Here is a 14,587-nt window from a genome sequence, read left to right on the forward strand (position 1 = left end):
TCTACGGTTTCTCCAGGCTTTTGCTGTTGGTTGTATTTAATAGACATGCATACAACACAGGCTGTGACGCAGCACTGTTTACGTCAGGAGATTTAACTAACGTATGGGGATGCTTCCATGCTGGGTTATTGCAGACTGATCACAAGCCTTTATAAATAAGCAGTGACCAGGTAAAGCATCCCTGTGGTGTTCACTGGGGAGCAGAATTGTTTGGAACTGGGTCACACTCATTCCTGTAGTTTGAGTTCTGATGTGACTGGCAAGCAGGAGGGTGGGCAGCTGAGAAAATGTTCCTGTGCTACACCTGATTGCTGCAGTTGTTAATCCTATCAGTAAAACCACAAGACTCTTGTGAACTGGCAGAAGAGTATGATAAAAATGGTACCGATTACAGACCATCACATCCCACCTCAAACCCTTACTGATAACAGGACTTTTGGGCACTGACCCCATACCAGCAGGTGCATGAGATGGCACATGTAGGAGCGCAAGGAGGATGGTAGTAAGTCAAGGCCTTTGCCTTAATGATAGCATAGCTGCTTGGTAGGCGCAAAATCATTTTTGTGTAGAGGCTCTCTGAAGGAGGATTTTTCCAAAGGTAAGTATCGATCAGATCTTTTCCTCTGTCTTATGTTGGCTTTGGGCTATGCCCTACACATCCTTCGTGATCATTACAAAAATCACAAATCCTCAAGCAAGCTCCTTTTCTTACATTGCACACTAATACATCAGAGACTGACTGCATGAAGGTTTAAGACTTAACTGATGCCTGCAGTGCGGGGTGAGGCCTATCTCGCAGCATTACTGATATTCCCAAGCTGTTGTATGAGTCCTGAAACAAGAACTTGGCAACTGTGTGTATGTAACAGCAGCTTTTTTGAGGCAACCAGACTGTTCTGCATGTAGCTGTCTGACCTTCTTGTCTGGGGAGCTGCAGACATGTGATCACATTGTTGTGTTTCTGGTGGGGTATGTCAGTTCAAGCTGTATTCAGAGCACAAAGCTGCAGTGAGAGGAGACTTGCGGGTGTTCTCAGTCCAAAATACCCTGTGATGCTGACAGGCAAGGTATTTCCCCCATCAACTTACTGCACAATGGGAAAGGACCAGACCTGTAGCGCAGGTCTGCTGTGACTAAAGCACTTCTTAATTTTTAGAGAGGATTGTGGAAAATTAAAAAAAAAAAAAAACAACTTGTTGTGGAGAAAGCAGATATTCTGCAAGAGTGGTACAGGCCCAGTGTTGGGAGCAAATCTGCCCCTAATTTCCTGATGCATGAGAATCTCTTTGCTTTGAAGATGTCTAGGGAGAGTAAAAAGGAAACCAATGTATAGCCCTGATGTGTTTGTGTCTCAGAAAATGTATTTCAAAGAGTTAGTGTCCTGGAAAGGCAAGTACACGTGATCTCTGAACTGCCAGACACAATATAGTAAGTGCCTCCAGCAAGCCAGACACGTCATTCACTTTATGGTCTCATCGTGAACACTAGAGGTAGCTCTTGCACACAAAGAAACCTCTCCTCGTAGCAAATAATTATCACAAAGCTGCTGCCTAATGGTCAGACAGATTTACCATGAGGAAAATATGAAATACATTGAGTTTTATGTATGCTGATCAGAATTACATTTTGGATTATGAAAGCAGCTGGATTAACAGATTCCTTTGCTTGCAAGAAATTAAATGGAATAGTATCTCCTGTAGCAAACCAGCAGTTGTCCTTGTCTGACTCCTGAAATGGGGTCACTGCTGCTGTCTTGTGATCTCCAGATATGTACACAATAGGCATGCAGCAGCTTGACAGTTCAGGATGAGCAATTGCATCTGCGAACACCCCAAACAATATGACAATGCCTGAGTGCCTCTGATCTTCCAGTTACTTGTCTGTGGCAGGGACGAATTACATAGAGGGCTGATAGTTGTTGGGGGTAGATATAAAGCAAGCATTTATTGTGTTTTGACCTTTTCCCATCAGATCGGCCATTGCTTGATAACCTCTGCCAAACCACTTGTCTCCTATTGCCTGGGATAATCCTTCGGGGTTCAGAGCACCCACCTTATGTCGAACTGCTTGATCAGCTTATTGGCAAAGATTTCACAGTGACTGGAGTACGCCTCACTGTTCTGGACACACCACAAGCTCACTGCATTTCTGAGACGCTAAGCAGGGCAAAGTGCGGTGTTGCAGCAAAGGTATGAAACAGCTGGAGTTGTGCTTTGCTTGCTTCACACAAAAGAAGAGCCTTTTAATGCCATGCTGTGCTAAGATACCCAGGCTAGCTCTGAGCAAACTTGCTTTGGTAGCAATATTAGCACAGCACTGCATCTGAGCTCTGATATTGCTGGTAAGTAACATGGGCCATGTGCCTTGCTAGCTAGTCTGTACCTTGTGTTCCTGTATCTCCGCTAGCTCACTGACACCTAACCTTGACATCATTGTGTGGACACGTGTCCTTAATGTGCTGGCACATCCCTGTTTAAACATTTTATTCCATTCACCTATTAGTGCGCAGTTGCTGCTATTATGTATGTTCTGCTGCAGTCTCCTGTCTTGCTTTTCCATATAAATATAGTTTCTATTTCCCTTTCTCTAATTGCTCCCCATTAATCCTCTTCTACAATGCTAAATAACCCTTCCACTTTTTGGACTGTGCGCTGGAGTCCTAGGCAGAGATTTCATTGTGCTTCGCCTTTAGTTGGTGTTGACAGCTCAAGCTGCAGTCCAGCGTGGGGCTTGAGCAACAGCTCACGGGGCTTGAGCATGAGACGTGCTTCTGGGGTGAGCAGATACATTGCTTTACATCAGCAGAGTATCTGGCCCAGACTGGTTTTCTCCTTGCACTTTGTGTAGGAGAAGCCCACCATTTCAGGAACCTTACTGGGGCAAAGCAGTAAGGTACAATGTGCAAGAAAGGGCTGTCAGGAGCACTGAGTAAACAAGGCGGGAGACTACTTATACTGGAAGTAACAATCAACAGAGGGCTGTCAGAGATTCACAGCAGTCCCTCTGAAAAAATACAAACATCTGTGCTTCCAGCCTTTCAGTTATAAGAGTCTCAGGTCTTATCTGTTGTAAGAACAGGTAAGATCTTTCCAGGTTGTGATTTTTTAAATTGACAGCATCCCTTTGAAGTACATCTGTATAGAATAGCAATTACCTCTAGCATCCAATTAGTCTAAGCACTACTTTCTTCTCCTGTGGTTCCCCTAAGGATGCCAGCCCTCTGCACATGGGAATGTGCGCAGCTCTCTAGGAAGGACAAAGCAAATCAGCGTGTGGGAAGGAGAGCCATGGCAGCAGCACTGCTCTCCTGGTGATGGAACCACTTCCTCCTCTCAGAGTTGAATTACTCTGGGCAGAGCTGGCATGTTTCCAGAAGGCTCTGGCACTGCTGAGCCAAAGGTGAACATTACAGCATTTGCTTTCCCTTGCCAGAAGGGAGATGTGCTCCTTCAAGTGATAAGTGTTTCTGCTGCAATATCTCAACATTTACCATTATCTCCATATTCCTGCTTCCAGCAGACTTAGTAACTGAATAACACACGTAAGTAACCTGCTTATTTTCACTCTGAGAGAAGGGAACAGGAATAATAGTATGCCATAGGAGCAGGATAACGAACAGTTCAGACATGATAGTCTTTCAGTTTGAAAGAGTGTTGCTTTGTGACTTTCATCCCCTCACACAGCACACAAGCAGTTATCTGTGCTGTCAGCGGTTCATCAGTGAGGCTTACAGACTTATTTAAGTGGATAGCAACACCAAAGCTCTGTTTTTCCCTCCCTTGTAGTGTTCCCTCTTAATGGACGGTTTGTGCCTGGTGCTAGCAGCACAGCGAGACAATGCAGTCATTTGCTTCGACTCCCTGCTGGACAGGTAAGTGAGGACAGTATCGCTTTAACAGCACTGTCTCAACCCCCTGCTAGAGAGCTTGTGATCTGAAGGAGGGCAGCTGACTTTCTTCTTTGTAATTCACTTCCAGCTTGCACTTCACGAGGTCAGGTGCCAGTCAAAGGCAACCCAAGTTATGTTGTTGTTAATAGGTCAATACCCTGTAGTGTTCCCTGCTTTCAAAGTCATGTGTCCTATGCTCAGGACCTTAAAATACCAAGTTGCGTTGTTTGCTAAAGGGCTTGGAGTGTCTGTGAGGCTTGGCAGCGTGGCTCCACCAATACAGGGAATTCTCTGAAATAAGGGCTCACATGGGGAATAGACCTGCTGAATCAATAAAATTCCTAGGAGAAATATCTTAGCAGATTTTACATTTGCTATAAAAAAAAATTCTTAAAATAATGCCAGAGAGCAAAATCAAAAATTAGCCTCCTAAATAAATCACCAGAAATGCTGGGTGGAGGATGTATAAGCCTGGTAAAACAAACAGAACCCCTCTACAGGGACTGATTAGTGAAATAGAATGATTATCAGGCCAATTAACCCACGGTTCCCCAGAGGGAAAGTTTCCTTGCACAGAGGCTGGTATTTGGCAATGCGACATGTAGTTTATGCACATGGTTTCATCTGGCAAAGGAAGCTAAGTGAGTCTTTTTCCTGACACATTTGGTATAGAGCAGTCAGTCCAGCAGCCACACTGATAAGACTGTTATGACTTTGGCTGTACCATCCGGAGGGCTTCCAGGTAACGCTGTCAACGGGACAGGAATAAGGAATTCAAGGATACAAGCACCAAGGGGATCAAATCTGAACATCCAAGTTGGTAGACACCTTGGAGTTCTCGTACTTTGATGAAATGTTACAGTGCTCAGTCACAGAGCCATACCTGGGAAAAACAGTTGGAACAAATTTCACCAGTAACTTTTCGAAAATGCTTTTAAGCTAATGACAAAATTTAGACATTGCTCCAATTCATTTAAAATCACACCCTTGGGAGCCATATCCCAAGCCCTTCACCCTGCAAGGTATAGCACTAAAAGGAAGCAAAGACCTTTCTAGTGAGTTTTCTCCCACCCTTTCGCTGGTTCACTGGAAAAAAGCGGGCTGTTGGGAACCACAGAGATCAGTGCTGAAGGCAGTTCTGGGAGAGTGGCTGGCAGCACAGCTGGCAGCCAATACAAGATTACCCACCTCTTTATTTTCCCCAGGCTTTTGCTCATCAGAGTCATGGGTGCTGTATAACAAGGTCAGCTGCAAGCCAGTGCTTCCCTCTTCTGTAGGCTTAACTTGACGTGTTTTAAGATTGGCAGTCTCAAGGCAGCACCCCCAGAGCAAACCTTGCAGTGGCTTCTCACTGCCCTTCACAGTGAGCCAAGGGGCTGAGGAGGAAGCAGGGAGGAATAGGTGCCAGTCTCAGCTGCATCTGTCACCCCTCATCCTGGGCTGTGCCAGTATTGCTGTCTGTACGAAGGATAAACTTCCTTGCCGAACTGCAAAATACATGTGCATAAATTATGGCTGTTAGGAGGCACTCCCAAATGGCAGGTTTTACTCTGCCTCTTACCCTAGTACCAGAACTAGTGATCATGCTGCCGTTTAAAACCAGGTCTACAAAAAAATATTTGCCTTTCATGATCAATGACACCTGTGGAAGGGAGAGGGCAGCAGGGTGTGCCTGAGGATGGGGAGGCAGTGATCAGCTTTAGCCAACAGTAAACTCATACCCTTATTGTATCATAAGCCATCATCCTGTTTAAAATCAACTTTGCAAATATCTTTGAAAATCCAGCCTGACTTAACTAGTGTCTCATAAGGACACTTCATAAGACATCTTCATTTCAGAACAACATCTGAGGTTAATTACACTTACGACTCCATCAGCAGGAGCCATGTGACCTTTCTTGTACTGAGTAAATCGCTGTGTATTTATTTCACTCCTACTGCCGTGGCCCAGGATTCCAATACCTGCACAGGTTCTGGCCTGCATTTCAGCTGCATTGCTGAAGCACCAGGGTGAAAGAGATTATTTTACAGCCCTGGGAGTTGATTCACAGCTGAGCCACATTACTTAGGCTTTGTGCCAGGGGGAGAAACATTGCCATCTGTATGGAAGCCTGGGATATGATGTCAGAGATGGGCTGTGATAAGAAGGAGGAATCAGGTGTTGAGAGGAACAATGCAGGCTTTGCTAGTATAACTGCTCATAGTTCAGAGCCTATTAAAGCTTTCCTAAGCCAGCTCTAGCAGTGGCACGTCAAGGAGAGACATTCAGTTGCTGGAGGATGTGCAGTGCAGAGCAGTTGCCTTGAAGACAGACACAGACCCTCGTAAGTGTGTAGCGATTATTGTTCAGCAGCAGCAGTGCCCACTCTGTCCTCTGGATGTCTATGAAGGCATTATTTCTGCACCAAAGGGCAGGAAGAGCAGAGAAATGGACAAAATTTATGCAGGTGGGGGCACAAAAGCAGCCTGTGAGTTTGATTGACTGCCAAGAGTGGAGCCAAATTAGGAATCGGGGAGAATCTGGGAAGGTGCCAAGGGTAACTCATAGGGCAGAGTGAAGTAAGTGTTTGGAAGAGGTGAGGGGAAGCTGAAGCAAAGCTTAAGAGCAATGGGGACCTGGGGGGAGAATCCAGAGAAGGAAGTGACACGCTCCTATCTGCAGACAGGGAAAAATGATGTGAGACCTACCTTTCTTGTTCTGTCAGCATCCGGCTGCCTGGATCTCCAGTATAAAGCATTTGAATTTTCCCTGTCATAACTTGTTTTTACAGCCAGATTTCCTAGCTGCAGGGTGGCAGAGGGAAGAATTTACAAGTAGGTTCAAAGCAGCTCCTGGAAGAAAGGCATGCTCTGCTTTTTATGCATGGAAAACTAGACTTTGCTGCCTTAATAGGTGATACTGATTTAGTGGCGATTACTGCTCTCTAGTTATCTGAACTTTTAAAAAGTAGTTTCAGATGCCCATGAGATTGTTAGGACCTAACTATATTGTGCACAGTCTTCAGGAGCTCACCTAGTTAACATTGTACTGAACTCAGTAAGTGGTGTTCGACGAAAGCACACCGAAAACCTGGCTGCATCAGACGAAAATCAAAGTGTAGACTAGGCCTGACACTCTCCTGGTTTTAGACAATGTAGTGCAATCAGAACAAAAGGCAAATGTTAAGGAACTTAGCTGGACGTTATTCTCGCTGATGAAACGTTCTTACCAAGTGTTAATTGCTGTTAGCAGGGAGTGATGTTATCCCTATAGGAAGCTCATCGCTGGGAGCTTTGGAGGGAAAGGAGGTGTAGAAATAAAAAAAATGAACACGCGAGATGTAAAATCTCAGAGCTGTTGAAAACCACTGAAGGGAAAACTGTTGCCAAGCACAATACCTGGATATGGGGGCAGGGAGTGGTTTCCAAAGCCTCTGGAGAGTTTTCAAGCCTGAGAATCTGAATGTACATAGAGTGAATTTAAAAGGCAGTTTTGAAATGTGTGTCTTGCCTTTTAATTTCTCTTGAATATGTCTTGTGGTCAGCTCATGTGTAGCTTGAGGTGAACCAGAGCAAGACAAGGACTAGTGAAGCAGACTCTGCTGCTGAAGGCAGCTTAGAAAGTCCCGTTTTGGGGGGAAAACACACAGATTATCTTTTGTTGAGAAAAAGACCCTCACACAGAGCTATCTATCTACACTTATATGTATTTCCCACTGCCCCATTATGCAACAGGTCATTACTGTTCGTTTGAAAGCTTATATTTTAAGAATCCAAATCCATTTATACAAAGCTTTGTAAAACCCAGGATTTATCTGTGTAAAGAAGTTCAGTAACAGATGCACATGGCCAGAGCTGCTGGCACAGGGCATAGTCCTCCTCAAAGCTAGGTCATCTGCAGTCTCTGAGAGCTTAGATGGCAAAGTAACACTGGCTTTCATTTTTCTTTACACCCAGAGTCTGTTGGCAGAAGCAGTCGGTCCTGGACACTGCACAGCATCTGCTATATCCCCAAAATGAGAATCAGGCAAGTAGAGAAGTTTATGGTACAGATGTGTGTCCTTTGTGCCCCTGTGATGAATGAAACTTGTCAAAATTGGTTGGATTTTAGAAGAAAATTTTAAGTTGTATGAGACGGAGGTGGTGCCTCATGACAGCCCCAAGCCTTGGCTTATACTGAGAGCCCAGCACATGGCAGAAGGTGGGACCAAAACCCTTTCAAACTGTCTTCCATGTTACAGCGGTGGCACTGTTTGAATCAAAATATTTGGAGACTTTGATAAAGATTCAGTATTTTCATAGATGTCAGTTACTTTTTGCGTAGAAGTGTGAAGCACTTACATCACTTAGTAAGATAACTGTGATACTTGTCAAAAATTAGTGACAGGAAATGCTTGTTCAGCCCTACTGCCAAGCTGGCAGATCCTATGTTCAGGAAGTTGTTCCAGAAGCCCAAATCCTCCAAACGGAAGAGCAGAAATTAAGCCATTAGCCATTCCAGGGATGGGCTAGCTGAATATTTTCTCAGTAGCTCATCCCAAGAAAGGAAACGCTAAGCTCCAGACCTGTGGGCAGCTAATGGGAATAAACTGCATAAATACCTTTAAAACTCTGGCTGTAATCGTCGAAGTTTAGTACAAAACAAGGGAGAGATTTGCATAGAGGAGGCAGTGCCTGAAGAGTTAGGACTAGGAGGTGTAAAAGAATTGGCGGGGGAATGAGAAATGGTAGCAAGCGGACACACCTCTCCTCTGGATCCCTTTTGCTTCCCCAAAAAAACAGCAGGAGAGAGAGATGTTTGTAACCTCATGTAGCGTATCAGAGCTGCTGCTTTCAGCAGCAGTGAGTACCCAAGTACCTTAGAGTACCGGTGCTTTAAGGATTGAACCTCAAAAGACACAGAACCCTCTTTGAAGTCTGTGTTCCTGCTTTTAACACAAGGCAAAACTACCCCAAACTTCCCAAAAGTCGTCCAGCTGCCGTTTTCAGCAGCTTTCCCTAAGGTGCAGTAAAATTCTCCGTGGGCGTAGCTGGGATTGCCCGCGCTGCAGTGCCAGGGAGGGTCTGCCTGCACAGCTCTGTGATAGCTGCAAGGCTGTCATAGCACAGGGCGCACTGCTGCCAGGGTGCCAGGCTGTTGCCAAGTAATGTGACAGGGCAGCGAGTCCAGGCTGTCTCCTGATTTGCTTTGGAAAGGACATTACATATCTCTGGCTGACATAAAATCCCTTCTGCTTCACAGCTATGGGGAATCAGCCTATCAGAAAGAGGCTTACAGTACTTTCTGTGATAGATAAAAGAAAAAGCAAATATGCTCAGCCCTTCTCCCTGTTTCTGGCAGCCCAGGCCACTGAATCAAATCCCTCTGTGCTGGTGGAAGCAGGGGCTACTCGCAGCAGTTCAGGCTTTAGACAGTGAGCCTAGTCCTGGGACAGCGGTGGGTGCAGCGCTTCTCATTGTGGGTTGCGAGAAGCACAGCAGCAAGAAAATTTTATTGCGAAATGGGGCTTCTGCTCCTAAGTTCAGGGTAGGTTTGGAGATCACAGAGTGAGATCTGAGGAGCAAGCTCACTGGGGAATGACTGTACCTCAAAGGCTATCCCTAGAAACGATGTTTGATCCTCTGATCTCTTGCTAATGAGTTTATGAAATGTCAGCCAGGATTTCCAGGTCAAAGCTAATGAGCGACGACATGATATCAGGCAAAGTTCAGCAGGGTTAAATGAATATAGATTTCAAATCCTCATGGTTTGAGCAGAGCTGCAGCATTTACTGGTGGAGGCGAGCCATGGAAGCAGAAAGGAATTTCATATTTGCTCCCGGTGTGATTCGGGACTAGACAATAGGATGAGAAATCAGCTTTCCAAATGTGGACTGTTTCAGTGCTGACATCTGTGTCTAGACTAGTTGTCTTGTGTCCCTGTGCAGTCGCTGGGAGAAGCAAACTTTTCTGTAGCACTTTTCACCTGTCCGATTTGAAACATCTGCCTGAGGAGCAGATGCGTTCATGCTTTGCAAGTTCCTTGTTCTCACGCCGTGACCCTGCAGATGCCTGCTCCCCGTGCGGGCTTATCTTGGGCACAGGCAGACCAGCTCACATCTGGAAGTGAGAGCACCATGTTGTGTTGGTGCCACCATTAGGGGCTGTTGAACTTCCAGCAGAACTCTGTGGGGCAGTCCCAGATGTCCCTGCGCCTGGTCCGCACCCCAGCTGGAACCTCCCCAGCCACAGAAGAGAGTTGTCCGTGAGCACTGTGCCTAGCCTCAGGGCAGGGATGTCCTGTGGCTGAACAGTTTCTCCTCACATGCAGCTCTGCACTGTGGCTGGGATGCGATCGTGAGGCTGGGGTGGCCAGATGTGCAGGATGTCATCACCTGCCACCATTAGCAGGTCAGAGCAGGGAGATGGCACAGCCGTTGCACAGCCCGAGCTCACGGATGTGCAGTCGAGACTCCACTGGCAGGGAGCTAATCCCTCCACTCCGCCTGGAGCCCTGAAGCTGTTGCCAGCAGCCACATGGCTGCTCCAGCATCTCCCTCCCTGCGGGGATGGCTGAAATCTGGGACTGAAGCAGAGTGACACTGAGAAAATACATCCCAGCCGCTGCTGGCATGATCCTTAGCCCCTCAGCAGCAGGCAGAAGGGCTGGAGTCCTACAAAAGAGACCTAAAAATCTATGAGGAGAGGCAGAGTGCTGGCAGGAGGAGGGCCCCGAGGGCTGTGTAGGGTGGACCGTCAGCACAGCAAGTATAATGCTTTAGGGGAACACGGTGTTCATTAGCGCAGTCAGAATTACAGACTTGTCCTGAAGCCCCTGGCACTAAGCTGGCCTCCCCACCTCCGAAGCATCCATGCCAAAGAGCGGCACAGGAGCGAGGTTCGGGAAGGAGAGGCAGAGCAGCTGCAGGAGGGAGTTAGATTTCCCATTTGGCACTTTGCATGTAGCTGTTTTTCTTTAATTCCTTGAAAAAGTGAATCATGAGAATGGCCAAACAGTGCTCACAACTAACAGACACTTCCCTCCTGTGGGACGCTAACAGCCACCTCTGTGCTGGGATTAATTTGACCTGGTAAATGTCTTCCCTATGCTGCCTGCCTGCAGCATGCATGAGAAACCCATCTCTGAAAACAAAGTGTTTTGCAATGCACGGATATCACAGCTCTCCCCCAACCCCTTCCTTCTTTTCTCCCCAGGCTGAAGAGCTGCTCTGTTGCCTTTTTGACTCCCTGACATCCGAGAGCATCCACCAAATTGAATCCCAGGATTGCTAGCCAAGTGATCGGTGCCCCCAAGCAGCCCGTGGGCAGATGCGACTGCGGGTATCTGTGCAGATGGACACACAGGGGACTCTCAGCCTCTAAGAGCACTAATACTTGTTTGTCATTAAAACATAAAGCCTGAAGTATGGTATAAGCATCAGTAAGATAAATGAGAGTGGTGGGAGTAGGGACCAGTGCCCAAAACCAAATCTTTCTGAACCGTAGTCGTGGTTTCTAGTGGAATGCATTCAGAGACAATCTGCTTGTGTTTGTGGAGGGTTTGGAGGGTTCCTCTGGCTGAGAAAAACTCAGGAAGTAAAGTAAATACAGGGGCAGGTGTTTACTACTGTCTTTCTCTCGTGTGCTTGGGGACTCCAGGCCTCAAAGACATTACGGAGAGACTCTGTTTTCTGCTGCTACTGTGTTCTTTGAACCAAAGACCAAACCACAGTAAATAAAATGTAAATAGTCTGAGGGAAGGTTGAATCCCTGGAGAGTTCAGTACACCAGGTAGAGCCATTGAGTGAGACTAAAAGCCGGACAGCTGAGCGCTCGCCTGCCCCTGCTCCAGCAGCCCTGTTGCCAGCTGCCTGCGCCCAGCCCCAGCTCGCTGCCCTCCCACGGGCACGCAACCCCTCCTCTCGTTCCTGCTTTCACAGCAGCTGCTCGTTTTAGCACGAATCTTCCTCGGCGAGCCCTTTCCACGAGCTTTCCCACAAGGAAGCGGTTGTTAATACAAAGGTCCTCAGTCTTCCTGGGACCCACAGGGCATGTTCAGCTCCTTTGGGGAAGGCTCTTCTCAGCCCAGAGGGGCTCGTTTTCTGCTCTGCCCTCCTAAGGCAAAGGCTTAGACATGCGCACGCATCTAGTGCCAGACATCACAGAGGTGGCCCCAACAGTCCTTGTGCGTTCTCCAGGTGGTGTTCAGGCAGAGCAGCGTGCAGCTGGCTGGCCAGCTCACCTCTGGGTGCTGCTGGCAGGGTGAACCCCCTCTGTGCCCAGCCCTTCCCTCCATAAGAGCCTGGTAAGAGTCCTCCTCCCCAGCCGTCGGCTCGCACAAACAGTGAGAGTGCAACACCCTTGAGATCTCTGTCCCCTTTCAGACTAGGCTCAAAGTGTCCAGTAAGCCCAAAAGCTGAGAGCAGTCTATCTCCGCAAGCTCTGCTTCCGCAGCTGGTAACAGCCCTGGCACAGTCTTCCCCCTTCTCTAAGCTGCTTTGAAACAGCAAAAAGAGATAGCTGCAGTCGGGTGGGCGAAGGGGGGACATGGACAGCGGGCCTGCCCCAGCCTCACACAGCCGTTTGGTGTCAGAATCTGGGAAGTACCCTCCAAACCTCTGCTCCCCGGCACTGTTCCGCCTGGACAAGCTGTTCGGGCTTTATGGTGGGACCAAACATCTCCTGAAGAGAAGCTCCAGAAACAGGCACCCACAAGAGAAGCAGGCAGCTGCCCTGGTCCCCCAGGAGGACGTGGTCCTGGGAGTCAGCGTGACAGAAGAGCCTGCTCTGCTCCTGCAGTTAAGTAGGCCATTTCCTGCACTCCAGGCGCATTTCTGTCATGCTTGTAAGCCATGTACGGCTTTGAAACAAATGAAAATTAAAAGGATCCACCCCCAGCGCTCAGGGAATTTGATCTGAACGAGGAGCGTGTTGGAATCAAGCGCAGGCAGATAGCAGCCAAAAGACAAGGCCTGCAGAGCCACACGCGAGAAGGGGGCACACGGGGCCGGTGGCTGCCCTGCACCCAGCCGGGGGGGGGGGGGGGGGGGGGGGGCACCAGCACTGTGTCTGACTCGCCTGGGCCATGGTGGCATCAGCTCTGGGGACTGGCAGCAGTCAGCCTGGGGAGGTGACATCCGTTTGGACACCCCTGGCCCCATCGGGGCTCGCCAGCAGGCAGGAGCTCTCCGAGCTTCGTGGTGGGAGTTGAGACCATGGCCCTTAATCTGCCATGTAATAAACCAGAGCCTGGCACCAAAGGCGCCCCGCACCACCCCGCACCTCCGCCCTGCCGGACAGCCCTGCTGCTGAGGCTTGTTCCTCGTGAGCCTCCATCCACCGACACGTGAAGAGCCGTGCCTCAGTTTCCCACCTGTGAAACAGGTAACGGCTCTGCCATCTCCCCCAGGCACGCCAGCAACGTCGTAAAAATGGGGCAGCGCCCAGGTATTTTCAAGGGAGAGGCTGCTACAGTGTCTTCAGTTCCTATTTTAAAGCCCAGCTAATTAGTCTCAGCATAACAAACCAGCACGCCCTGCACAGAGCAGGGGAAAGCATCATCCTCTGATATTTCCAAAATGCCAGGATTCCATAAATAACCTGGCCAGCCTTTCCTCCCAGAGCACTCCACTCCTCTCCAGAGAGCTGACAACCAGGGACACCGCGGACACGGCAGAAATCAATCCCGTCACCCCGCTGCCAGCGCCAGCTCCGTCAAAGGGAGCCGCAGCTCACACACTGTTTTTCCCTGCAAACTGCCACAAGGCAGCCAGGATTAGCTAATCAGAGCTGAGGAGCAAATTAATGATTGCTAGAACTAGGAGAAAGGCAGATTTGATCGGAGATTGCCAGCTTTGCAGCTGGCTCCTACTTGCAAACAATTCATTTAGATTATGAAAGCAAGAAATTGAGTACAAAACCCCCTAGATTGTTTGCTTCGTAGGGAAAGAAAAGAAAAGAAATGGAATTTAGATTAAAAATTATGCAGAATAGTATTAATTCCCCACCCTTTTGTGCCTCCCCTCTTCCTGGAAAACCAGAGCTAATCAGAATTTAGCATTGTTCTGCTGCCAGTGTCAGAGCTGCCTCAATGGAGGAGAGACAAAATACAGTAGGTGGCATTTTGCGTTAACTCCTTAGGGTCCTGCCATAAGAAAGACGGGACTGGTGCTGATCTCCCATTTTCCTGCCGTGCTCTGGCCCCATCCCCACCGCTCTGGCCCCAACCCCACCGCCCGTCGAGAGGCGAGCGCCGGGTGGCTCCCCATCGGCACGGAGCTCAGGGCTGCGCCCCGGTGGGCTGTGTGACACCGTGTTTCTTGGCAGTGCGGAGGGCTCGGCAGCCCTCGCATGAGCCCTTTGCTCCGCCATAGGGCGCATCGGTGTCCTGAGGGCTGCAGAGGTGCTGGGTGCTCTTCCCTGTCGCGGGCACGGGCAGGCAGCCGCGCTCATGCCATAGCTTTCTAGCTCACTGTGTTCCCTTTGGTGCCAAGGGCAGATTTAACTAATTATCAATTAGGCTTAGAAATGGCTACCTGGCTGTCACCGGCAGCAGCAGGACGCTGGTACCAAGCCAGGTGAGAGGAGGAGGACCACACCGGTTCCCTTCTCAGTGCCAAGCAAGGCACATGCACGTGACGGTGCGATTTGCAGGTGGAGGAGCTGAACTGGCGGCCGATGGCTTCCTGCTCTGCTCTGCGAGGGAGCTGCCAGGGCAGCCCATCCCCGGTCAGCACGCGC

At 48.7% G+C, this 14,587-nt stretch overlaps 1 protein-coding gene across 4 annotated transcripts in view; it reads left to right on the top strand.

The window, feature by feature from the left end:
- Window positions 1–12,734, top strand: part of DNAAF8 (dynein axonemal assembly factor 8) — a 95,578-nt gene extending 82,844 nt beyond the window's left edge. For all 4 annotated transcript variants that reach the window (XM_027796402.2, XM_055806422.1, XM_055806423.1 and 1 more), the window contains 4 exons: window positions 1,972–2,189; window positions 3,786–3,871; window positions 7,826–7,895; window positions 11,063–12,734. In XM_027796402.2, coding sequence (XP_027652203.2) covers window positions 1,972–2,189; window positions 3,786–3,871; window positions 7,826–7,895; window positions 11,063–11,140 — 452 coding nt within the window. In that variant the 3' untranslated portion in view covers window positions 11,141–12,734. The remainder of the gene's footprint in view (window positions 1–1,971; window positions 2,190–3,785; window positions 3,872–7,825; window positions 7,896–11,062) is intronic.
- The last annotated feature ends 1,853 nt before the right edge of the window (window positions 12,735–14,587 follow it).

The sequence above is a fragment of the Falco peregrinus genome, chromosome 5, assembly GCF_023634155.1.
Source record: "Falco peregrinus isolate bFalPer1 chromosome 5, bFalPer1.pri, whole genome shotgun sequence".
NCBI lineage: Eukaryota > Metazoa > Chordata > Aves > Falconiformes > Falconidae > Falco > Falco peregrinus.